Genomic DNA, 22841 nt, shown 5'->3' on the forward strand with positions numbered 1-22841 from the left:
TGTACACCAGGTTAGCATCCAAACCCCTCAGAGACTTCTGCGTACTCTTCCATGAGTGAAGTGTGGTCATCTTTGGTGAAGCCACTACGAAGCCTCTCAAGGTTGAGCCTTTCACAATCACTCAGACCTAGTACTGGCTGTACTCTCTTTTCTACAATCAGTAGCTGTGCCTTTAGGTGCTACCCCTTGTGTTTGAAGGTCACTATACAGCAGCCCCCTTTTACTGGAACATTCTCTCCAGTATAGCCTGTCACTTCTAACTTCACTGAGTAAATCTTGCGCTTTACTTTGAGAGTCCTGTAATCATCCATGGAAAACAGATTCACCTGGGATCCGGCATCAAGCTTGAATGGAATTACTGTCTCATTCACAGTCTCTGGAACAATCCATTCTGTTTTACCAGCACCAGCAGTCTGTCGAGAATCTACAAAGATTTCCTCCTTTTCCTCATCAACTGTGTGCACCTTTCTCTTGGTAGCCCCAGCTTTGCAACACTTTGCAAAATGGTTCTTCTTCCCGCAGTGATTGCAGGACTTTCCACAAGCAAGACATGCCTTTGGAATGTGTCTACCTCCACATTTCTGTTTGAACCTTCCTCTTTGCTCTGCTGTTGCTTTGGAAAACACCTTGCACTTGAGTGGTCTCTGTTGCCCTACACATATTCACAGCCTTTACCAGCTTCAAGTCTTTCTCATGCAGCAATCTTTCTCTGAGTCCATCATCTAGAATTCTGCAAACTATTTTGTCTCTAACTAGTGAGTTTCTCAAATCTCCAAATTCACAGGACTCACTCAGCACGTGAAGCTCCGCTAACTATCGGTTGAAGCCAACACCTCATTTCTGGTCACTGGAAAAAGACATGTATCGCTCAGATGGTTTGTTTTTACTTGGGACAAAATACTCCACAAATTTTGTCATCAGAGTGTCCAATGTCAAAGTAGTCTCATCAGTTTGAAAGCTGCTACAGATGTCCAAAGCATCTTCACTAATTACATGTAGAAAAATAGACACTTTCAATTTTTCATTGGTTCCCCCACCCCTGCTCGTGGCTAAATATATACTGAATATTTGAAGCATTTCCAGTTATCAGTTAGATTGCTAGTAAACTGCATGGTGCGGGAAGACCTAAGTTATCCATGCCTCTCACCTAGAGTTCTCTTGGTGAATCAGGAGAACTTCAGGAACAACATGATCTCTCACTTTATTGGCAAACTTCTCTGAGCAACACACACAAAACGCTGAAGAAACTCAGCAAACCAGGTAGTATTTATGAAAAAGAGTACAGTAGTCATTTCAGGCTGAAACCCTTCAGCAGGACTGAAGAAAAAAAGATAAGGAGTAGAGTTAAAAGGTGGGGGGAGGGGAGGGAGAACTAAGGAGATATCCTCCTTCTTCAAAGAAAGGGGCTTCCCTCCCTCCACCATCAACGCTGCCCTCAATCGCATCTCTTCCATTACGCACATGTCTGCTCTTACCCCATCCTCCTGCTACCCTACCAGGGATAGGGTTCCTCTTATTCTCACCACTCTACCAGCCTCCACATCCAGCACACAATTCTCTGCAACCTCCAATGGGATCCCACCACTAAGCACATCTTTCCCTCTCCTCCACTCTCTGTTTTCCACAGTGATCGCTCCCTATACGACTCCCTTGCCCATTTATCTCTCCCCACTAATCTCCCTCCTGCAACTTATCCTTGCAAGCGGAACAAGTGCCACACCTGCCCCCAACCAGATGCGGTGACACTTCACCTGTGAGTTTGTTGGGGTCATATACTGTGTCCAGTGCTCCCAGTGTGGCCTCCTGTATATCAGTGAGACCCGATGTAGATTGGGAGACTGCTTCACCAAGCATCTACACTCTGTCTGCCAGAAAAAGGGGGATCTCCCAGTGGTCACCCATTTTAGTTCCAATTCCCATCCCGATATGTCACTTCACGGTCTCTACTCTCACAATGAGGCCACACTCAGAATGGAGAAACAACACCTTGTATTCTGTCTGGGTAGCCTCCAACCTGATGGCGTGAACATCGATTTCCTGAACTTTCAGTTATGCCCCCCATCTCCTTCACCATTCCCCAAACTCTTTTCCCTTTCTCACCTATCTCTTGCCTACCCATCACCTCCCTCTGGTGTTCCTCCCCCTTCTCTTTCTTCCATGGTCTTCTATCCTCTCCCCCTTCTCTTTCACCAACTTCCCAGCTCTTTACTTCACCGCCCGCCCCCCCCCCAGGTTTCACCTGTCACCTTGTTTCTTCCTCCCTTCTCCACCCCCACCTTCTTACTCTGACTTCTGATCATTTTCTCCAGTCCTGCTGAAGGGTCTCGGCCCGAAACGTCCACTGTATATTTTTCCACAGTTGCTGCTGAGTTCCTCCAGCATTTTGTGTGCGTTGCTCGGATTTCCAGCATCTACAGAATTTCTTGTGTTTGTGATTGGAACTTCTCTCCGACCTTTCGTACTCAGTAAGTGCTCACTCTTTCTCAATCGCGCACTGTTTTCATTCACTCCCCGCGTAGCAACTACGAAACATTTTATTATTGAACCGCTGCTCAAGCACTGCATCCGCGCAACCACACACAGTGGTTGCTTCCGTTTCCGGGTGAAACCCGCGCATTGTACACTGGGAGCTGAAGTACCGTGCACATGGCCTACCCCGTGAAGCACCCACAGCCGAGTGGTACAGCCTGCGAGTGGAACAGCCGGTTGTGAGGTGGAAGCGAACGGGACGGGCCTGCATTCTGAGCGGCAGCCAAGGAAGGGCTACCGCTGCAGGGTGTCCACTTAAACTAGCTGCTATCGGCCTGTAGCGGAAGGTGCACCACGTGAGTGTGCGGCACGGCAAGTTGCGAAAAGCAACGCGGTGGTCGAGTCCCGGTTTGACAACCTGAGGGGGAGAGGTTTGGAATTAAACTTTTATTTTCCAAATCAACTGATCTGCTCCTAGTTCCGACAGTAGCAGTAAGTGGACTTGTTTTATACTGCTGATCATCGTGACCAGGCGTGTTGAGAGGGCAGTGACCCAGGGCTGGGGGAGGGTGGTGGGGTTTGCCTGGTAGTCTTTACCCTCTTACCTTCTGCCCCGGGGGGGATCTAGCACATCGTTAAACCCCCTTACCTTCTACCCCGGGGGGGATCTAGCACATCGTTAAACCCCCTTACTTCTGCCCCGGGGGGGATCTAGCACATCGTTAAACCCCCTTACCTTCTGCCCCGGGGACAGTCTAGCACATCGTTAAACCCCCTTACCTTCTACCCCGGGGGGAGTCTAGCACATCGTTAAACCCCCTTACCTTCTACCCCGGGGGGAGTCTAGCACATCGTTAAACCCCCTTACCTTCTACCCCGGGGGGAGTCTAGCACATCGTTAAACCCCCTTACCTTCTACCCCGGGGGGAGTCTAGCACATCGTTAAACCCCCTTACCTTCTACCCCGGGGGGAGTCTAGCACATCGTTAAACCCCCTTACCTTCTACCCCGGGGGGGATCTAGCACATCGTTAAACCCCCTTACTTCTGCCCCGGGGGGGATCTAGCACATCGTTAAACCCCCTTACCTTCTGCCCCGGGGACAGTCTAGCACATCGTTAAACCCCCTTACCTTCTACCCCGGGGGGAGTCTAGCACATCGTTAAACCCCCTTACCTTCTACCCCGGGGGGAGTCTAGCACATCGTTAAACCCCCTTACCTTCTACCCCGGGGGGAGTCTAGCACATCGTTAAACCCCCTTACCTTCTACCCCGGGGGGAGTCTAGCACATCGTTAAACCCCCTTACCTTCTACCCCGGGGGGAGTCTAGCACATCGTTAAACCCCCTTACCTTCTACCCCGGGGGGAGTCTAGCACATCGTTAAACCCCCTTACCTTCTACCCCGGGGGGAGTCTAGCACATCGTTAAACCCCCTTACCTTCTACCCCGGGGGGAGTCTAGCACATCGTTAAACCCCCTTACCTTCTGCCCCGGGGGCAGTCTAGCACAGTGTTAAACCCCCTTACCTTCTACCCCGGGGGGGATCTAGCACATCGTTAAACCCCCTTACTTCTGCCCCGGGGGGGATCTAGCACATCGTTAAACCCCCTTACCTTCTGCCCCGGGGACAGTCTAGCACATCGTTAAACCCCCTTACCTTCTACCCCGGGGGGAGTCTAGCACATCGTTAAACCCCCTTACCTTCTACCCCGGGGGGAGTCTAGCACATCGTTAAACCCCCTTACCTTCTACCCCGGGGGGGATCTAGCACATCGTTAAACCCCCTTACCTTCTACCCCGGGGGGAGTCTAGCACATTGTTAAACCCCCTTACCTTCTACCCCGGGGGGAGTCTAGCACATCGTTAAACCCCCTTACCTTCTACCCCGGGGGGAGTCTAGCACATCGTTAAACCCCCTTACCTTCTGCCCCGGGGGCAGTCTAGCACAGTGTTAAACCCCCTTACCTTCTACCCCGGGGGGGATCTAGCACATCGTTAAACCCCCTTACCTTCTACCCCGGGGGGAGTCTAGCACATCGTTAAACCTCCTTACCTTCTACCCCGGGGGGAGTCTAGCACAGTGTTAAACCCCCTTACCTTCTACCCCGGGGGGAGTCTAGCACATCGTTAAACCCCCTTACCTTCTACCCTGGGGGGGGGGGAAGAGTCTGGCACAGTCTCTACCCTCTTACCTCTGCCCGGGTGTGGGAGGGGTGGAGTCTGGCTCAGTATCTACCCCTTTACCTTCTGCTCCAGGGTGGTGGAGTCTGGCATAGTGTCTACCCCCTTCTGGCCCGGGTTTGAGGGGGGGGTTGTCTTCCATCCCTTTACCTTCTGCCCTGGGGGGCATTCTGGGGGTATAATCACCAAGTATTAGGGAATTGATGGGTTTGTTCCATGGATTGACTGCTGTTGGTTACAGTGGGTGCAAGAACTAGTTGTTGTTGCTGGGCATGTGAGAGAGAATGGGTTACAGCGAAATAAATGGAATACTTATTTCCCATTGATAGGATGTTTTTGCGAATTGGCATAAAATGGGCTGAGAAGTTTGTCCTGGCATGAATGGCTGAAATGTGTTAGTTTGTATACTTTAGGTTTTAGGAAAATTAGTGATAATAGCACTTAAAGCGTAATAGTCAGCGGGTTGACACCAAAGAGCTGACTTCACCAAAAGCGTCTTGAACAAGGGTTGTCGAAATTTAAAATTGAACTGTCTATATTCTCTTCTGCCAGAGAGTGGTGAATCTTTAGAATTTTCTACTCTGAAGGGTTGAGTGTATGTAAAGAGAAAGTTTAGTGAAACTGATCCGGCACCCACAATTTTTTTTGCCAGACTTGCACAATTTCCAGCCGTCTGGATGTTGCTCCTGTTGCTGCAGAGTTTTCTTTTTGATACATTAAATACACTGGTATATTTTTCCCAGTGACCCCTCGTGATCTCGCTGATTATCAACAGGTTCATCCTCAAGGATGGATGCTTAGCCCACAGCCACACTTTCTCTCCACTCATGGCTGTGTAGCTAAGCACAGCTTGAATGCCATCTATAAATTTGCCATTGATGGTCCTTTAGTTGGTAGAATCTCAGATGGTGACGAGGGGGCGTCTGTACTGCTGCTGCAAAAGCAACAAATTCACGTCATATGTCCATGATAATAAAGCTGATTCTGAAAAGATAAGCACTCTGGACCCTGTCGTGGGCTGCACACCAGGGCCACGGGCCAAATTCCAGCTCCCGGCTCGGGCTCCAAAGCTATCCCTATATTGTGATACACGGTGTTCCAGAGTCCTGCCCCATGCCTACGTATTGTCCAAGTGAAACTTGCAAAATGCCAACCTGCAGATAGTAAGGCTCTGAGATATAGAATCGTGGTGTGCTAATGAGTGAGCCAGCTTTTCCTGAACAAACTGATTCCTGATTTATTTATTTTTCTTATTTTGAACTTTTACTGTAGCTAAATTCCTGAAAGATTAGGGAATCGTGGGCCATGTGGAACTATTAGAAGAAGAGCAGAGAACTGAGGCCAACTAGCCAGCATCACACCCTGGCTGGGCAGACTTGAGGGACTGGCTGGTCTCCAATAACACCTCTCTCCTTGTGCTCTTCTATTTTCTGTGTTGAGCAGAAGTTGGATCCAAGTGGGTCCCTACTGCTGAGAGGCAGAGGAAAGAAGGCTAGAGACACCTTCTAAAATTTTTGTTATAAATTCATGACACCTTACATTTGATGTCTGGATTCAAGTGAAGGTATTGACTTAGAGGTTGCATCTATTTTCCATTACTATTTATTGCAATACTTCATGAAATCTGAATGTGACCCTTAATGTGTTGCTGTTTGATGCTATACAGGACCTAGTCATTTTAGATCAGGGGTTCCCAACTTGGGGTCCACAGACCCTTTGCTTAATGATATTGGTCCATGGCATAAAAAAGGTTGGGAACCCCTGTTTTAGATGGTCAGAAACATCCAGCACCTTTGTACTGTATTATTCTAATTACATTTCCTCATGGTCCTGTGGCGGAGGGATCATCTCTTTGATGAATAATTCTGTTATTTGGAAGGACAGAATTTGGTGAATTTGCTTGTTTCTTACCGATCAAGCAGTGGAAAATAAATTAAATTTGGTGGTGCAAGATCTCACTATGTTTCAGTGATGGTGAATTGTAAATCCCAGATGTAATATTGTATGCTTTATAGATTCCTCCTTTGCATTTCCATTCCTGATGAGTGGTCTCGGCCTGAAACGGTGACGTCACTCTTTTTTGCCTCACCTGCTGAGCTCCTTCAGCGTTGTGTGTGTGTGTGTGTGTGTGTGTGTGTGTGTGTTGCTTTGCATTGCATGCTTTGTTTCTGTGTTTCAGTGAAGAGAACCAATTTGTATTCACTAATTTAATGTATTTTTCAGAGATTTGAATTGAAATGTCTTTTCGTGGGGGTAGAGGCGGTGGAAGAGGTGGTGGCTTTGGTGGAGGAAGAGGACGTGGCGGTGGTGGTGGGTACCGAGGAGGTGGGCGAGGAAGCTTCAATAGAACATTTGATCAGGGGCCACCTGAGAGAGTAGTAGGTATGTAAGAAAGAATGGATTTGTTTAAAGCCACATTGTCCTAAAACAAGAGCTCATTGTAACTGTCATTCAGATAAATATTTCAACTACCTCAGCAGCTATGTTATTTGTCCACTTTCAAAGAAAAGAGCTTCACTGTCGGGAGCTGGCTGGCTAAAGATGTTGACAACTGATCGGTGATTGTTACTGAAATAACATAAATGCTGCATAACAGGGAGGAATGCATACAATGGAACTAACAGAGATAGGGTTCCCCTTGTCCACACCCACAGTCCATGAGTCTCTGCAGCTTCTGCTGTCTCCAACGGGATCCCATCACTTGGCTCATATTTCCCTCCACACCCCTACCTTCCCACAGGGGTTGCTCCCTCAGCAACTCCCTTGTCCAGTCATCCCTCCCTATTCATCTCCGTTCTGGTACTTATCACTGTAGTCGTGATTAATGCTGCAGTTGCCCTTATTCCTCCTATCTTAACACCATTCAGGGCTCTAAACAGTCCTTCCAGGTGAGGCGTCACTTTCCCTGTGAGTCTATCGGGACATTTATTGCGCTAATTGCACCCAGTGTGGCCTCCACTACGTCGGTAAGAGCCAATGCAAATTGGGGGCTGCTTTGTTGAGCTCCATCACTCCATTGTCAAACAAGCCAGGATCTCCCGGTGGCCGTCCATTTCAATAATACTTGCCATTCACACACTGATACCTTTCCGTGGCCTCCGCTTCTGCCACGATGAGGTGAGAGGCAGGTGGGAGGAGCAGCACCTCCTATTCCGTCTCAGTGATCTAAAACCTGATGACCTGTTCAGTCCTCTGTCCGCGACGCTGAGGCTGGAAGATTGCTCACACTTGGTGGCGACTTGCCCCCCTGCGTGATGAACTGAGACTGGCTATGGACCTATTCCGGCTGCTCTGGGATTCCGCTGTCTGGATTTAATTTGCTTTTATTGTTTGCATGTTTAGTGTTTTTTCTTGTCTTTCTCTGGGCAGGGGGTGTTGAAGTTTAACAGTGTGTGACAAACAGGGAATGAGGAAAGGTGCAGCTGACTCATCATTTCCTATCGCCAAATTATATCATTTCCTCGCAGCCCAGTAGCACATGCTTTGCAGCCCGGTGGTTGGGGACCACTGCATTAGATTTTTCTTTTTTCCTCCTATCATCTCCAGGCTTCTCATTCCCCTACCTTCCCCCTCACCTGTCACCTCCTAGCGTGTGCTCCTCCCCTTCCTCCCACCCTTTTATTCTAGCGTTTGACCCCCTCCCTATTCAGTCCTGGGTGAATGTTTTCGGCCTGAACTGTCGACTGTGCATTTCCCTTATAGATGCTGCTTGAGTTCCTCCAGCAGTTAGTGTGTATTGATTAAGATTTCCAGCATCTGCGGAATCTCATATATCTAACGGTCATTGTGCATGTATTCTGTTCTTGGTTACAGCAAGGATACTGTTTTTTTTTAGTCATTGCTTTTGCTAACAATAGTAACGTACTGCAGAAAGATAAACACTGCGAGTATCTTATTGCTTGTGTAGACCTTGGTGGAATAGCCTGTTTATGCATATGAGATTGAAAATATTTTGTATTCTATCGGATGATTAAATTTGGATTGATTCCAACCCTTTTAATCACATTAATCCGTGATGTCTTTCTGAAGTGTTAGACCTAGTTTGGATTTCCTGTATTTTAAGTTGTTTAAAAATCCTTTCAAAAATCAACAGATGTAGTTGGGAGATCTGTGTGGTGTAGTTATTCAGCTGGTTTTCATCCCTTGGACTGAGATTCAAATGGAAAATTAACACGATGCAGAGAGAGCATTTCCAGATATGGTTATTGATTTTTGATGTGCAGATTAAATGTGGTGATGCCCATTTTTAACTCTTTGCTATCTTTGTCTAGAACTGGGACATTTCATGCATCCGTGTGAAGACGACATTATTTGCAAGTGCACCTCAGAAGAAAATAAAGTCCCTTATTTCAATGCGCCAGTGTACTTGGAAAACAAAGAACAAATCGGCAAAGTTGATGAAATATTCGGACAGCTTAGAAATTTTGTATCCTTTTTTGAGTTACTGTTGGGAAGTGCCTGAACTAGGAGGAGATTCTTGAACTCAGTATACTAACCAACATGTTCTTTTGATAACTTGTCTTGCTTTCAGGTGTACCCACGGTATGAAAACACCGAGGTACCTGGCTACACAGTAGCTGGGATGTGGGTATAGATCCTTATGAAAATATACAATTAATTACAGATGAGAAATTCCAAAGTATGCTTCATATTCTGCAGTTCACAGCAAGTTCTTACTGAACAACTGCACTGAACACAGCTTTTTGCAAAGCAGCCTTTGATTTTTCCTTTCATTTGTGCACTCTGTTCAGAGTGCGATTACGAATGTGCCGAAGAGCCGCATCCATGTCTTAGACTCTTCCTCGTTCATCCAATCCAAATCCACAGCCATCCCACTAACTTTTACTCAGACTATTCCATCTGTGGGAGGGAGGTCAAAATAGTGTTAGTTTAAGGCTAGGTGGCATTGCACTATCAAGAATGACACTGTTCAGCCTTTTATTCTAATGTATGAAGAAGACAAATGCTGTGAAAGATGGGATTTAACAGTCATTCCAGCTGTGCACATTATGTACAATGAGGTGCTGTGCTTTTCAAGGCAGTGGGAAATTGAATGATTGTTAATTGTTCACGAGAAAATCTGAAATTTGAGTTTCTTTAATATTACTTGGCATTGAAGTGCAAATCAAAGTTATATTGTTGCTTTCTTGTATTTTCACAAAGTTGTGATCTTTATAACTTTGACATGCTCACTTACAATTTTGTTTAATTAGGCATATCAGTACCTTCTTTTCCTCGGAAGGACAGCATTATGGGGGAATTTATAGCTTTGGGCTTGATTACATTTTGGTACTGAGTGAAAATTAAACATCTATGCAATTCCACTGATCACGATCAAAATAACATGAACTGTATTTATTTTAAAATTCCATTTCCATGGTAAACGCATCCTGTTTTTGTGTAAAATGGTTAATAAATATCAGCTAATTTTTCCTTAACTGAAATGATTTCAGTATTTTTCAGTTAAATTATCAGAGAACATGAGTGCCAGTTCCTTTAAGCGACCGCAGAAGGCAAGTTTCATTGTGAAAATGTTAATTCTCTGAAACCATAGAAAAACTATAGCACAGAAACAGGCCTTTTGGTCCTTCTTGGCTGTGCCGAACCATTTTCTGCCTGGTCCCACTGACCTGCACACGGACCATATCCCTCCATACATCTCCCATCCATGTATCTGTCCAATTTATTCTTAAATGTTAAAAAAGAACCCGCATTTACCACCTCGTCTGGCAGCTCATTCCATACTCCCAAAGAAGCCTCCCCTAATGTTCCCTTTAAACTTTTCCCTCCTCACCCTTAACCCGTGTCCTCTTTTTTTTTCTTCCCTTGCCTCAGTGGAAAAAGCCTGCTTGCATTCACTTTATCTATACCCATCATAATTTTATATACCTCTATCAAATCTCCCCTCATTCTTCTATGCTCCAGGGAATAAAGTCCTAACCTATTCAACCTTTCTCTGTAACTGAGTTTCTCAAGTCCCGGCAACATCCTTGTAAACCTTCTCTGCACTCTTTCAACCTTATATCCTGCCTAAAATTCGTGTTTCTCAGTTCTAGTTAAATGTGTTCTGCCATTTAGATTAGCATCATGTTCAATTGTTATTACAGCAAATGATATTTAGGTACTAGGTCATATTTGTGGATTGTACAGATTGGCACACCCTTGTACTTGCTGGAAAGAACTGTGATCTGTATAGAAACTTAGAAAACCTATAGCACAATACAGGCCCTTCAACCCACAAAACTGTGCTGAGCATGTTCTTACCTGAGAAATCACCTAGGTTTACCCAGAAGTCTCTTAAAAGATTCTATTGTATCCATCTCCACCACTGTCGCCGGCAGCCCATTCCATGCATTCGCCACTCTCTGCGTAAAAAAGACAAACAAACAACAAGCTACTCCTGACACCACCTCTGTACCTACTTCCAAGCACCTTAATACTTTGCCCTCTCATGCTAGCCATTACAGCTAAAAGCCTCTGACTATCCACATGATCAATGCCTCTCATCATCTTATACGCCTCTATCAGGTCACCTCTCATCCTCTGTCGCTCCAAGGAGAAAAGGCTGAGTTCATTCAACCTATTCTCATAAGGCATGCTCTCCAATCCAGGCAACATCCTTGTAAATCTCCTCTGCACCCTTTCTATGGTTTCCACATCCTTTCTGTAGTGAGGTGACCAGAACTGAGCAGAGTACTCTAAGTAGGGTCTGACCAGGGTCCTATACAGCTGCAACATTACCTCTCGGCTCCTAAACTCAATTCCACAATTGATGAAGGCCAATGCACGGTATACTTTCTTAACCAGAGTCAACCTGCGCAGCAGCTTTGAATGTCCTATGGACTCGGACCCCAAGATCCCTCTGATCCAACACGCTGCCAAGAGTCTTACCATTAATACTACATTAGATTATGAAGACATACAGTCCTCTTTTATTGTCATTTAGTAATGCATGCATTAAGAAATAATACAATATTTCCTCCGGTGTGATATCACAAAACACAGGACAGACCAAGACTGAAAAAAACTAACTAAACCACATAATTATAACATATAGTTACAACAGTGCAACAATACCATAACTTGATGAAGAAGTCCATGAGCACAGTAAAAGTTCAAAGTCTCTCAAATGTCCCACATCTCACGCAGACAGGAGAAGGAAGAAAAACTCTCCCTGCCATACCTGACCACGGTCCGAGTCTTGAGTCGTCCGAAAACTTTGAGCTCTGATCAGCTTTCCGACACTGAGTACTGAGCACCATCTCTATCCGAACGATTCGACCTCCATCTCGGTCGCCAACAGCAGGCAAAGCTGGAGATTTTGAGGCCTTCCCTCCGAAAGATTCCCAATCATGCAGTAACGACAGCAGCGAACTGCCGTTTCAGAAATTTTTCCAGATGTTCCTCTGTGCTTTCACGTCTGTCTCCATCAAATCAGAATTGTCCACGGCCCCTATTTAACGGGTACGATATCGTTTTTCACCGGAGGGCCGCGCACACGCGGCGCACTGCTCTCTCTCCTCCCGCCCTCCTTTGGCGAAAATATTCTGCCATCATATTTGACCTACCAATATGAACCACCTCACACTTAACTGAGTTGAATTCCATCTGCCACTTCTTAGCCTAGTTTTGCATCCTATCAATGTCCCACTGTAGCCTCTGACAGAACCTCCACACTATCCACAACATCCCCAATCTTTGTGTCATCAGCAAATTTGCTCGATGGTCCGTGGTCTCATTGAGCTGAAGGCCCTATTTCCGTGTTTTGTGACACTATTGACTCCTCCAATCTATGTTTTCAAATTTTGTTTGTTTTGTTTTGCATGGTACCTTCATCAAAGCTGGCTGGTGGCATAGTGGCATCAGCGCCAGACTTTGGAGCAAAGTCTCCCGAGTTCAAACCCAGCTGGCTCCCCAGGTACACTTTCCATCCGTGCTAGGTTGAGCGTCAAGCTAGCAACTCGATGTCGTAAAAAAGAAGTTGCCTGCTACAGAAACATCAACAACAAAAAGTTGGTGGCCTATGCTCTCTCATGAGTTTAAAAGGCAATTTCCTTTCCTTTCCTTCATCAAAGACCCTCAAAGTCCAAATGTACCTCATCCTTTGTAGTTATTCTGCAAGTCATAGCCAGTAATATTCCTTAAAGAAATAAGTGAAATATGAATTCCCTCTCAAGATCCATGTTCATTCCAAGCACCCTGTTCATAGTTTCTTCATAAATTGCAAAATTTTCCCTTTTATAATTGTGGTAAAACTGCATTCCAGTCTATTCTCTCCTTCCTCTCTTCAAATAGCAGGGTTATATTTTCTACCTTCCAACCTGTGTGAATCATCAGGTTGTAGAGATTTATCAGCTATTAATTAATTTCTGGGGTTTTATTCTTCCTCTGCCTCTTTATTGACAGGCACTACCTTTTACTTGCTGCAAAAAAAACTATAAAATGTGTACTTGGTGATCTGCAGTACAATTTCTCCTTGGCCTATAAAGGACTCAAATTAACTTCTAAATTTTTTTCACTTATATGGAAGCTATTGACCTTTTTTTCCCATTTGATTTCTCTTATTGTACTTCCCTGGCCATACCAATGCTTTTGGTCCTTTGCTTAATTTATATTTTTGCATTCCTAAGTTTTCTCTTCGTTTTGGCAAAATTATGTATCTTTAGCATCAGCCTTTACATTTCTTGTTAGCTGTGGTTGGAGCACCTTTCATTTTCAATGTTGTGCTTATATGTTTTATACATATATTTGTTGTTGGCCATTCCATCTCCATGGTCCCACCTTTTTATGTCGTTTATTTGTGTATTGGAACTACTTTGTGCCTTGTGCTTTCACAATTTGTTTAGATTTACAAATCTGGTTTTTGATTGAACAAAATAACTCTTAGTTTTGTAAAATTGATCATGTTATGATTATTTTCTTCCTTGAAGCCCTTTAACCACAAGATTATTAATTAAACTTTTGTCAGTTTATAACATCAAATAGAAATTTATATTGTGTAATGTTCAAACTCTCCAAACTGCTGCCATGTGCTAAATTGCTGTGCCTGCAGTGAAGACTTTTAAGCATTTGAAAAATGGGCATCCTGTGGGCTAACTCTGTGGAACTCCACCCCTCCCCAGCCACCAGGACATTGAAGAACAGATAGGCAGGCAGATTAGAAAAAAGTGTACAAAGAACAGGGTTGTTGTCATGGTTGTCTTCAACCTCTCCAATATTGACAGGGACCTCCTTAGTGCAAGAGGTTTAATTGGAGCAGAATTTGTTTGGTACATCCAGGAGTTTCTTAAATTAGTATGAATTAGTATGTAGGATTCATACTGGACCGAGTGTTTAGAAGTGAGCCTAGCCAGGTGACTCACCCTTCAGTGGGAGAACATTTGTGGAGCAGCGACCACGGCTCCATATGTTTTAAGATGGCTGTAGATAAGGATGAGTGTGGACCTTGCTGGAGAGTATTACATTTTGCAGGGCAAATCACAAGATGATAGGCTGGAGCTAGGAAGAGTTATTGGAACGAACAGTTCTTGGGCAAATTTGATCTGACGTGTGGAGGGGGTTACAGGTAAACTGTGCAGAGTGCAAGACAGCTAAGTTCTAGTAAAAAGGAAGGACAAGGATGACCAGATAAGGGAGCTTGGATGTCAAAAGGAAGTGGTGAATTTTGTCAAGAAGAAAAAGAACGTGGTATTGGTTTATAATTCTCACTCGTACCTATGAAAATCTTGTCTTGCATACTGATCATACCGTTCAATTCATCACAGTGCATTGAGGAAAAACTAAATGCAGAATAAGTGCAAAGCAGATATACAGTAAAGTACTAGATCATAACAGGGAAGCTTGTGTTATGTTGGCTATTTTATTGAGGCAGCGAGAAATATAAAGTCCATAGGGAGGCTGGTTTCTGTGATGTGCTGAGTCGTGTCCACAACTCTCTGCTGGTTCTTACCCATTATGCATCCATGCAGAATGCTTCCTGTGGTGCATTGATAAAAATGAATAAGGGTTGCTGGGACCTGCCAGATTTCTTCAGCCTTCTGAGGAAGCAGAGGCACTGGTGAGTTTTCATAGCTGTGACATGGTGAAGTCAACCTGATTAGACCAGGGTAGGCTATTGGTGATGTTCACTCCTCGGAACTTGAAGCTTTCAACCCCCTCAATCTCAACACTCTTGACGTAGACAGGGCATGTACTGCCCTCCCACCAGCCCCTCCCCTTCCTGAAGTCAATGACCAGTTCTCTTGTTTTGAGGCCATTGAGGGAAAGGTTGTTCTTAGTGGAGAGACACTTATCTTTTTCAAACTTCTCTACCAATGAGTGCAATGTCCTGGATCAAACAATGGATTATTTGACAGGCGTGGCTGGGAGACAAAATCCTTCTTTTGAGAAAGTCACACAGTAGCATGCAAGCACCTAGCTCAGTTCATACATTTTACAGTCATGCATGTAAGAGTAGCCACATGGTTGTTAATCCATCTTTTTCTTGGAGCACAATGAATGACTTTCTTATGTGAAGCTAACTGACTTGAGTATGCTTGGATTTATTTCCTTTTCTTTCCCCCTTCCAGTTTTACATTGATCCAGCAAAACTACTCCCGCTTCAGCGATTTTTGCCACGACCACCTGGTGCAAGAGGTCAGGCGAGGGGAGCTCGTGGTGGAGGGCGAGGTGGACGCGGTTTCCGAGGTGGTGGTGGTGGCGGCGGCGGCAGCAGAGGTGGTAAGAAACTATTCCATTGATTGAATAGGATCAGCACTGTATCTATGCAAGCCCTCTTTTTTTAGTGTTGTGTATACAACATGGCACTTCACAGCGGTGTTAGCAAACAATATTTGATGGCCATAGAAGTAAGTTATAATGAATGTCATAAAAAAGAGAAGAGTAGGAAGACGGAGAGACCCAGGGAGTGAATTTCAGAGATTAATACCTGCAAAGCAGAGGGCATGTCCCCTAATTGACTAAAATAAGGGATAAGAGGCTAGAAATGGATGAGTGCCAATGTAGAGTCATACAGCTTGGAAACTGGCCCTTTGGCCCAATGCATCGATGCTGACTGCATTGCCCAGTGAGTTGGTCCTATTTGCCCCATAGCCCTCTAAACCTCTCCTGTCCATGCACATGTCTAGATGGCTTTCGAATGTTGCTAACATGCCTGCCTTAACCTCTAATTCTGGCAGCTCATTACAAATACACCAGACTTTGCATGAAGAAGCTGCACTTGATGTCCCTCTTAAATCCCTTGCCTCTCATCTGAAACCTATGACTTTCTGTTTTAAGTATTTTTCCCCAGGGAGAGGCTACTATGTGCTTTCACCCTTCCGTGCCCCTTATAATCTTAATACCTCTGAAGTCACGCCTAAACCTATGTTTCAGGGAGTAAAGTCCTAGTATGCAAAGCCTCTCATTGTAGTTCAGGCCGCCCCCCCCCCGGGCAATATCCTTGGTAAATCTTGTCTGCGTTCTTTCTAGTTAAATAATATCTTTCTTACAACAGGGTGACCAAAACTGCACACATTGCTTCAAGTGCAGCCTTATAAATGTCTTGTATAATTGCAACGTAACCTCTAACTTCTACACTCACTCCCTTGACTGATGAAGTCCATGTGCCAAACGTCTTTCCCACCCTATCTAGCAGTGACACCGCTTTCAGTGAACTGGCACTTGCATCCAAGGTCCCTTCCATCACTTTGGGTAAGTCCTGCACTGGTTTAATTTGCAAAAGTGCAAAACCTCACATTTATCTATGTTGGAAGCCATTTGCTGATCCTTGGCTACATGCCTAGCTGATCAAGATTAATCTCTAATTTTTCATAATTTTTACACTGTCTACAAATCCACCAGTTTTATGCACAGACTTAGTAAGCATCCATATCTAAATCATTTAATATAAATTACAAACAATAAAGTTAGCAGCACTGACGCTTCTGGCACAGCATTAGACCAAGTCCTCCAGTTTAAAACAACTCTTGACCATCACTCTCTACTTTCTGCAACTGATCCAATTTCAAATCCAATCCACTGTCTTCCCCCGGATCCCATGTGAGTTAGCCTTCCAAGCCAACCCAGCATCAGGGACTTTGCCAAAGGAATTGCTAAAGTCCTTCCCTTGTAATTTAGTGTTGTTGTTGGAGCTGAGAGAAATTGTATCGGCTGGGGAGAATGAAGGTGAAGCAGAGGAGTGAGTTCAAAACTAGGATGTGGACTTTCCTTGCCTAGAAGCCAGTAGTGGCCAGCAGCATAGGAGTGGTAGGTGAATGGGATAATGTACATGAAGGCATGAGCAGTGGGGTTTTGAATTACCTCAGGGCTAGGGAGGGTGAAGTAATGAATTTGTGAATTCCAAAGATAAGTGCTAAGAAACAGGGTCTTAGCAGCAGACTAGCCGAAGCTTAGGTGATTAGGCTATGTTTCACAAATAGGGCACCTTGCATTAAACCAGGAAACGTATCTTTAACTTCTTTGGCAGGTCTATTTCAACAGCTAACAGGGATGTAAATTTGAAGTGTGTTATTTTTATGTGCCATGCCTTGATTGTTAAATTTGGTGATATAATTAAATTTTATTTAGTATTAACATAGAAGAGAAATACACAGGAACAGGCCTTTCCGCCCACGGTGTTGTGTCGAACCAGCTAAAAAATTTAAAAAACTAATCCGTCCTATCTACACAATGCCCAAATCCCTCCATCTTCCTCACATCCATGTGCCTATTTAAACATCTTTTAAAAGCCCCTAATGTATTTGCCTCTACCGCTGTACCAGGCAGCACATTCCAGGCATCCATCACTCTCCGAGTAAAAAAACTCACCCCTCACATCCCCCTTGAACTGACACCCCCACCCCCCCGCCCCCCACCACCTTCAGTGCATGCCCTCTGGTACTAGACATTTACTGATGAAGTTCCATCACAAAGATAAGCATTATGTTCAGTGATTCAATGTACAGTTCTTTGAAAATAGGTTTTAATGAGATTACTTCCTCATTGTATATGGATTTAAGTGTTCATGAGCAAAAGGGAATAGGGAAAGCATAGTCATAACTTTCAGATAACTTTTTGGTTTCAAATAGTATTGATTAGAAGTTGACTGAGTGATATTTTACAGTGATAATGTAAAATCCCAACATTTGAAACACAAGTATCTTCAACAATGTTGTCAGGTGAAGGTTTGTATGTAAAGTTATGCTTCTGCCACAATTTAAAATGATAGGTTGGAAGGAGTTTTACTTAAAGTTCATTTGTTTTTGTAAAATTTAAATGGTACCATTATTGAAATATCGTAATCAATAAAAAAATTTAAAACCGTATTGTTGCATATCTGCATCTGGTAGTATTGATAGTGAGTAAAATATTTTAAAATATATCTTTATATTTTTGATTTTTGTCCAGGTTCTTTCAGAGGAGGCAGAGGTGGAGGTTTCAGAGGAGGCAGAGGAGGCGGAAGAGGACGTGGCTTTAGAGGTAAGTTATAAAGTTTAAATTATTCTTCATTACCTCAGTCATTTTATGTGTTTTCTAGACAAGTTAAATTTAAAATTTGGACTTACAAGAAATGCACTTGTTTATATGTTCATCCCTGCCTACATCCTCTAGGACTATTCCATTTTACCAGGTTTTCAGTCACCATCATATCTGGTTTGGTGGTCAGACTTAATACTCACAATGTTTTGTACTGTGACTTTCTACCATTGTTGGTGTGATTTCGACCATGTTTCCCTATTTCTCATGCTTCCGCTCTCACCCATTCCTAGACAGAGCAAGTGAAGTGTTCCTCTTGTTCTTGTCTTACATTCATTGGTCACCCTCTGTGATTTCTGCCATCTCCAATGGAATTCTACCTCCTAGCTTGATTCCACTCTCCCCTGCCCTTTCAGCATTCCAAAGGTACTGAGCTTCCTGCTGCTGACTGCTTCGTACAACCCCTCCTAGTCTGCCCTGGTGGTGTGGATTTTTAGTGATACTGAGTTTCCAGTGGCTTTTAATTGTGATTCTCCATTTTACTCTAATTTGGCACTGTTCCAATGATGCCTAATGTAAGCTTGAGGAACATCTGGGTATATTATAGCCCAATGATTCTTGATACTCCATATTTTCATTGTGTCTATCCCTTTCAATTTTTTTGTTCAGTTTTTAAAGTAATTATTACCTTGACATTATTGGTCTCACCCTTAGTATAGATATTCTTTCTGTGCTTTTCACCCCTACCCCCATTTCTGCAATTTAAAACATGCATATATTATTCTCCCTTCTCCAGTTCGATGCATGACATTACTTCTCTCCCTGTTAGTGCTGCTGGACCTGCTGAATGCTTCAAAACTGCAAAAAGCTGTTCTTGTAAAATTGCCCAAGTGTAACCAGGTGCAATCCATTGGCTGCCAGAACCGTGATTGTGTCACAGTTATCCTAGTGTACTCCTTGCTCATTTCAGATTTTCTGTATATCTAACTTTATTTGAATTTTTCCTGAAATCTGGTTATTTGTCCAAATCTTCACCACCACATCCATCTATCTTCCTGCACTCACTGGTCTTGGTACCTTTCAGCAGTATCTTGATTTAGAAATTCCCGCCAATTTTGAAATAGCTTTAATCTAACTTGCTGTTTTGTGTTTCAGTTGATACTTTGAACCCTATTGTCCTCTGCCATTGCTGCAGTCCTCTAGTTCTGACCCCTTGAAATTCCCCAACCTTAATTGTTCAAAGTAAATTTATTATCGAAGTACATATATATCACTATATACAACCCTGAGATCTACTTTCTTGTGGGCATTTGTGGTAACTACAATGGAATCAATGAGACAACACACCAACAAGACGGGGGGGGGGGGTCAACCAGTGTGCAAAAGACGACAAACTGTGCAGATACCAAAAGAAAATAATAGTAATAATTAAGTAAGCACTAAATATCAAGAACTTGAGATGAGTTCTTGAAAGTGAGTCCATTGGCTTTGGGAACAGTTCAGCGATGGGGTGAGTAAGGTTATTCCCTCTGGTTCAGCAGCCTGATGGTTGAGGGGAAATTACTGTTCCTGAAACCGGTAGTGTGGGTCCTGAGGCTCCAGCACCTCCTTCCTGATGGCAGCAGTGAGAAGAGAGCATGGCCTGGATGGTGGTGGTTGGTGGGGTGAGGGGGGTCCTTGAGCAAGCTGCATTTCTGCAACAACACTTTGTCGATGTGCTGAATGGTGGAGATGGTTTTACCTGTGATGGATTGTTTCAGTGTTGGCAGCCATGTTTCAGCTAGCAAGTTCTGAAGCTTCGGAATTCTTTCCCCTCTGCATCTTTTTCTCTTTTTAATATACTCATTAACACCTTTCATTTTGATTAAACATTTAAGTATCTTCCTGTGTACTTTGGTATCAAGCTTTCTTTGTTAAGTAACTACATTGCGAAGGGGTGATATTATTTGGATGTGTAGTTGTATATGGTCACCCACTTTTTATCGTCCTTGCAATGGTAACCTTTGTTTATGTATGGTGCGAATAAAAGTGAAGATGGCAAAAATGAAGTAGGCTATTAAAGTCATTTTAAGATCCAGCAGTTCATGCTTTCGCCCAATTCCATAGTGTCTCTTGAACCATATCGGCTAAATTTTACCAGGTTTTCAGCCAAGCCTAAATCTGTGTACAAGTGTATATTTGTAGCTTTATATCATGCGTTGCTTGTTGACCAATTGAACTTTTAATCTGTATCCTTTTATCCTCCCTATTAGGTCGTGGAGGAAGGTGAAGGTGGATATTTAAGATTCTGGCAGCAAGCACCCCGCAACTTCCAAACATATTCTTTGTTCTTTGTGCAAGTCATGTGTTTGCATTTATGGACTGTACCAAACTGAAGTATATTTTAAGACCAGCATCAATTTTTGTATTTGCATAGTACTAATTAATTTGGATGTATTTGATGGTCCTTTGTATGTAATTTCTATTCTAGTTCAACAAGTTCTGAACCTGTTTGTGTGTAAAAAAAAAAGTACAAATGTAGTCAATGGTTTGAATTAAATTTTATAATGTTCTACAGGTATAAAAGTACTTGATTTACAAAGTATCATGATATTGGTTCAGCAAAATTTGTTTTAAAATAAATGTTACTACCAGGATTTTTGTGTAGATTTTTCCTCGAGGAGTGAACTGACTGAGACCATGTTCAAAGTAATTCCAGCATGCAAATAATCATTGGTACAGCACTTGTGTAAAGTAACAGTTCGTCTGGTGAAGCTGCCTCCTCATAACTCTTAACAACTTTGACTCAGTTCTGGCATCCATTGCTGTCTTTGTGGAGTTTTCCCTGGGGTACTCTGGTTTCCTCCTATTCCAGACCCATGCAGTTTGGCAGGTTATGTTGCCAGTGTAAATTGCCCTTAATTGTGTTGGTTAGTGGCCGAATTTGGGATATCACGAGAATAGGATGCATTGAAAGCAGTTGAAGGTATTGCTCTGAGCTAGCACATATGTAATGGGCTGACTGCCTCCTTCACTGTAAATGCTATGTGATAGATAGGTTCACCCTGCCATTGGTCGGTGAATTTTCAACTGTTTTAATCCAGGGGAACAGGGAGAATCTCTGACACCATACTGATAGTTCAGGATCTTTTCAAAATGAATTTTCAGCCACCCAAGTGGAAATCTTACAAAATGTGTTCTGGAAAAAAAAAATTGCATATTGGCATTGCAATTGGTCCCAAATTTAAAATTTCTCTCAATGCTGTGAATGGATTTAAATGACCAAAGAAGAATTTGCTTTTTCTGATTGGCAGGAGCTATGCCTGGATGATTTTCAATAGCCTTTGAATTTAGGCGAAATCAGAATATCTCTCCTTGTAATGGTTAATCAATTTTAAAATTTAGGTAGTTGATGGAGATTTAAAACAAAACTAGAACCAGAAGTGACTTTGTTTTCCACTGATACACTCTTGTAATTCCTTGCTCTCCTGGATGAGTTTCAATCCCCATTTAATTTTCTACATCTTTGCTTTGAAGTCCAAAGTCCAATAAACTTTGGGTATTATGCCTGAGACAGAAAGCTGCTTACCCTATTGGGCAAGTTCTTTGGCAGCTAGATGTGTATCATTACCCTTTAGGCCTCTAAATTAGTTGAACATCATTGGCAGAAATTAAGTTTAAAAAAAACATTCTATGAAAGTCAACAAGAATATAAGTAGCCTTATGCTACGCAATAGTAAGCCGATATTCCTGCCAACTAGGAGCAAAATACAATTCTTAAAGTATTTGTAAATTTTTGTCCTTTTTTCCTGTATTCTTTTGTGAAAGACTAATTAATCCAATGTTTCTTGGGAATTGATCCAGGTCCTTCTCGCTTCCTATTTCGATGAACAAAGGCTTTTGACCCACGAAAGTATTAGCGGGATTTTCTGGATCTTGAATAAATGACATTCCAAATTAAATTGTAGGTTTGGGTGGCATATGACTAAATCACGTGGTAACTGTTCCTTTAAGATGGAATTACTTTGATTTACAGCCTGCAGCTGCTGTAAATTGAAACTCCAAAGTTTTTGTTGATTATGCTATAGTTACTAATAATGAATAACTTAAATTCCAACAATATGTGAAAATGTCTTTAACTTAGTTTATTTTTGATATTAATGCACCAGTAGAGAGGAACAGTAAGGTATGCCAAATTCATATTCTTTTCAAAAATGAAAATATATTTTGGTCAATAATATATTGACCATATTTCTGGTCAAATACTCTTCATTGGGTTTTGTGATCGTGGCCAATTCTGCAAAAGCTAATGTTGCAAATGAGCAGCATTATTATTTGCTGGATAATTTGCAGTTTTGTACCTTTTTCTACCCTGATGTAAGGTTCTCTGTTAGCTTGAGCCATCATCATGTGGAGCTTGGAGGTGGGTTCACATCTAATAAACTACTTACTCTTGTTCAATGAACTCCAACCTCTTCATTATTTTCCACAAAGAATCCTAGTCGTTTTGTAGAGAAGGTTACTTAAACTTTCAGAATGTGTTTGTCTCTTTGAATGCAGATAGGGACACAACATGCAGAAAGATATTTCGAGTGCTGATAATGAACTATACTGTAATCTAGGTTTGTCAGTTTTACATACAGTATAGTACAGTGTAAGCAGTTGCTAGTTTGGAATGTACGTAGCTGAAATCAGTGTGTATCAGCATGGTGCTTAAAGTACAATTTATTTATTGTGAATTAGTGTGGGGGGGGAA

At 43.0% G+C, this 22841-nt stretch overlaps 1 protein-coding gene across 3 annotated transcripts; it reads left to right on the plus strand.

Moving 5' to 3' along the window:
* The first annotated feature begins 2609 nt into the window (after window positions 1-2609).
* On the plus strand, window positions 2610-22533 carry gar1 (GAR1 homolog, ribonucleoprotein). Of its 3 annotated transcripts, none has more exons than XM_063045012.1 (7): window positions 2610-2961; window positions 6875-7033; window positions 8923-9077; window positions 10105-10164; window positions 15220-15370; window positions 18038-18109; window positions 20359-22533. In XM_063045012.1, exons 2-7 carry the CDS (start codon window positions 6889-6891, stop codon window positions 20373-20375), a joined length of 600 nt encoding a protein of 199 aa, XP_062901082.1. In that variant the 5' UTR covers window positions 2610-2961; window positions 6875-6888; the 3' UTR covers window positions 20376-22533. The 3 variants fall into 3 exon arrangements, with proteins under 3 accessions (XP_062901082.1, XP_062901083.1, XP_062901084.1); XM_063045013.1 differs by having other exon boundaries at window positions 2610-2900; XM_063045014.1 differs by having other exon boundaries at window positions 2610-2825.
* The last annotated feature ends 308 nt before the right edge of the window (window positions 22534-22841 follow it).

Source organism: Mobula hypostoma, chromosome 4 (assembly GCF_963921235.1).
Source record: "Mobula hypostoma chromosome 4, sMobHyp1.1, whole genome shotgun sequence".
Lineage (NCBI taxonomy): Eukaryota > Metazoa > Chordata > Chondrichthyes > Myliobatiformes > Myliobatidae > Mobula > Mobula hypostoma.